We start from the raw sequence: 3,460 nt of genomic DNA on the forward strand, positions 1-3,460 counted from the left end.
TTGAGAAATCCTCATGCTCTGAGGTAGGAAGGAAGGGAATATAGGGAAAAATATATGTCCTAGATTCTGTTTTCCTTCTGTTGCTTTTATTAAGTGGAGAGCCACAAAAAACCCAAAAGGTCAATGATAGACCCTTGGACAACGCCGCTTCCTAACTCTTCTTCAGGCAAATCTTATTCTCATTTATCTGTTTATCCACAAAAACAGAGCTAGCAATTCATGTAGGGGTTCTATTTAAAGGTTTCAGACAGCTGGATGCTGCTGCTTTTCTCTTTGTCTTCTCCTTATGGGGCAGATCTCTGAGGCCAAGGGAGTGTGGCTCTACTCATATTTCTGCTGAGTGGATGCTAAGAGCCTCAGGAGAACTCTTCCCCAGTCATCAGGAAAGCTTCCTGCCAATGACCCGGAGCAGAGCATCCTTGACTTCTTTGTTCCTCAGGGTGTACACTACAGGGTTCAGTAGGGGGGTGATGACTGTGTAGGTCACTGAAATCAGCTGATCCTGATCCCTGGTGTTCTCTGACTTGGGCTTGAGGTAGGCAATGGAAGCACAGCCATAGTGGACAATGACCACAGTGAGATGAGAAACACAGGTGGCAAAAGCTTTCTTTCGGCCCTCAGCAGAGGCGATCTTGAGGATGGTAGAGATGATGAGGACATAAGAGATGAAAACCAGACCCATAGGTACAACAAGCACCAGCACACTGATGATCAAAGTCAAGATCTCATTAACAGTGGTATCAATGCAGGAGAGCTTCATCACAGGTCGGATGTCACAGAAGAAGTGTGCCACTTTGGCAGCACAGAAAGGTAACCTGAATACAGATATCACCTGTGTCGTTGCTACAATCAGCCCAATGCTCCAGGCTCCCCACACCAGTTGGACACACACCCTCTTGTTCATAATAACTGTGTATCTCAGGGGGTTGCAGATAGCTACATAGCGGTCATAACCCATTGCTGTGAGCAGGAAGCAGTTAGTGATACCAAAGGTTATGAAAAAGAACATCTGAGTGGCACAACCTGCCAATGAGATGGACTCATTCACACACACAAGGCTGGAGAGCATCCTTGGGAGAATGACCAATGTATATACAGTCTCTGAAGTAGACAGCATGCTCAGGAAGAAGTACATGGGAGTGTGGAGATGATGATCAATTCGGATAATGGTCACAATGATTACATTGCCTGCTAAGGTTAAGATGTAGAATGCAAGGAACACCACAAAAAGGGTGAGCTGGTGCTCATGGAAGCTTGAGAAACCCTGGAAAACAAACTCAGTTATGAGGGTATGGTTTTCTCCCTTCATTGAGTGGTGACTAAATCTGAAACATAGGAGAATAAAAGGTAAAAATTTCAGTAAAGCAGTTTAAGCACATTTCTGAAATTGATTGAGTTTAATTCTCAGCTATAAACCTGGGGATACACTTACCAGTGGATTAAAGTTAATCTCTGTGTTTACTTAACTTAAAATATTTTTACCCTGTAACTGTCTATTACAATTTCCTATGCATCCTAGAATCATATAAGTTTTCCCCCCACTGTATAATCATGCACATTCCCACTTCACTCTACTCTTCCTCTTTTTCTTCTCTTATTTAAATCTTCCTCATTCTTCAAAGACTAAATCAAGTTTTCAGTCCTCCATTAACACATATATTCTGAAGTTCTCATGCTTATTTGGATTATTGTCTACCCCCATCAGTACAGCACTGTCCTCATTCAAACACTGTGACCTTATACCTTTTGCATCTGTGTATCTCTCCAGCTCAGGATTATGCATGAATTTGATGCTTGAAAACAATTTGTTTAAGGATTCACTGGAGACTTCTTTTCTTTCAAGACTGAATCATCCCCTTGCACATCCTTTAGGAAGCAGAAGCAAAGCAGGCTCAGAAAGGTTCATCTTGTTTTCAAGAAGGAAAAGGCGGATCTTAACCAACTACCATCCTCTCCCCACTGCTGTCTGAATGATGGAAGTCTGCTGACGATTCACAGCACTGACTCACGTATGTTATAAACTATGCTACATCTTCACTTTCCCTAAACTAGAAGACAAATTTATAGCCAACACAACTTTGTGAGTAGGCATACACCTACTCTGCAAAAGGAAACAATGGTACCAGGGAAGATGCAGCAAATTTATCTAAAGCAAAGGCAGACCCTGGACATAAAAAACAGAGTTACACTAAAGATACATCATTTTGTTGAAGGATGGGGCTCAGTCCAATTTATGTAATATTTCATGTTTTTGTCTCATTAGACAGTAAGCTCCTGTAAGGTATTTAAATTATATTCTAGTTTGCTTATGCATATTCAGAAAAAGACTTCTTGCATAAAGTAAATCACATCAGTGGTGAAGGTTAGTAGGCATGGAGACCTCCTTCAAGTTTATAAAAATTTATTTAAAAGAAGTTGGTGACCAGCTGTGAATCATTTACATTAAGAATGCTAAAAGAAAGTAAGGCTGCAACAGAAAATATTTCCCAACAGGGAAAATCATTTGACATTAAAATATGTGGCTAAAGACATTTATCTTCTGTGAGGCTGCTGGGTATCAACTAGGCAGTGGTCCAGCCAGGGAGTGGTATGGTACCTCTACTGAGAAATCAGAAATATGTGTCAGAGCTTTTGATTATTATAATGTTGGGCACAGGTGCTGCTAGCAATTAACGATGCTAAATGTCCTGCAATACATGTGACCATCTCACCCGAGGAAGAATTGTTCTATTCCAAATACCAGTAGGGTGTTTACTGAGAAATCCTGGGCCTGAGCGTCATCTGATCTGGCTGAAGTCTATCTGTCTTGAGATAGAAGAATGGCTGCTATGACCTGCTTAGCATCCTCCACTCTTAGGAGCCTATAATTCTTCCAAAGAAATCAAAGGAAGGAAGAGCAAACACAGCCTTATGAATACCTCCTCCAGCTGTGATAAGAGCTGTTATATTACAATAAATTAAAGTCAGTCCATGGGCAATAAGCCCCATTTCAGGTCCTTTTCTAGAGGACACTTACATGTGTCTGTCTAGTACTGAGTCACAACAAGAAAGCTGGGCTGGAGGAAGACAAGGACTGAAGATTGAAATGTTGGGCTCCCATAGCCACAGTGTGCAGGCACAAGGAAGAGCAAGGTGACCATGCAGGCCGATGGCAGGGGCTGAGGCTGAGCAGACAGTGCACAGCACACTCTAGCAGGAATGTGGTCAGGCTTGGGAGTTGCAGTCATCCTTGCTAGTACCTCTGTGGAGAATTCTCCAAAGCCAGAGAAGACGCTCTCCAAGGAGCAGCCAGTGGGGGTCCTGGAGCTCACTCCCTGAGGACATCCTGAGAGCCACCAAGGGGCTGGGAGGATGCAGACAGCAGATACCTGGAGGCCTCATTATGTGTGGGGCTCATTTACTCAATCCCAGGGTTAGCGATTTGGGAGCCTGGGGGAAGTTTTGGCTTCAAGTAGGAACA

At 43.0% G+C, this 3,460-nt stretch overlaps 1 protein-coding gene across 1 annotated transcript; it reads right to left on the reverse strand.

Moving 5' to 3' along the window:
* Positions 1–379: 379 nt before the first annotated feature.
* On the reverse strand, positions 380–1,336 carry LOC103553945 (olfactory receptor 10J1). The gene has a single exon (XM_008524723.2). The coding sequence runs from the start codon at positions 1,307–1,309 to the stop codon at positions 380–382; it is 930 nt and encodes a 309-aa protein (XP_008522945.1). The 5' UTR covers positions 1,310–1,336.
* Positions 1,337–3,460: the final 2,124 nt, after the last annotated feature.

The sequence above is a fragment of the Equus przewalskii genome, unplaced genomic scaffold, assembly GCF_037783145.1.
Source record: "Equus przewalskii isolate Varuska unplaced genomic scaffold, EquPr2 ChrUn-6, whole genome shotgun sequence".
Taxonomy (NCBI): Eukaryota; Metazoa; Chordata; class Mammalia; order Perissodactyla; family Equidae; genus Equus; species Equus przewalskii.

Bases quoted from the DNA above. Each gene is read 5' to 3' on its own strand.
- LOC103553945 (XM_008524723.2), bottom strand. From the start codon at position 1,309: ATGAAGGGAGAAAACCATACCCTCATAACTGAGTTTGTTTTCCAGGGT.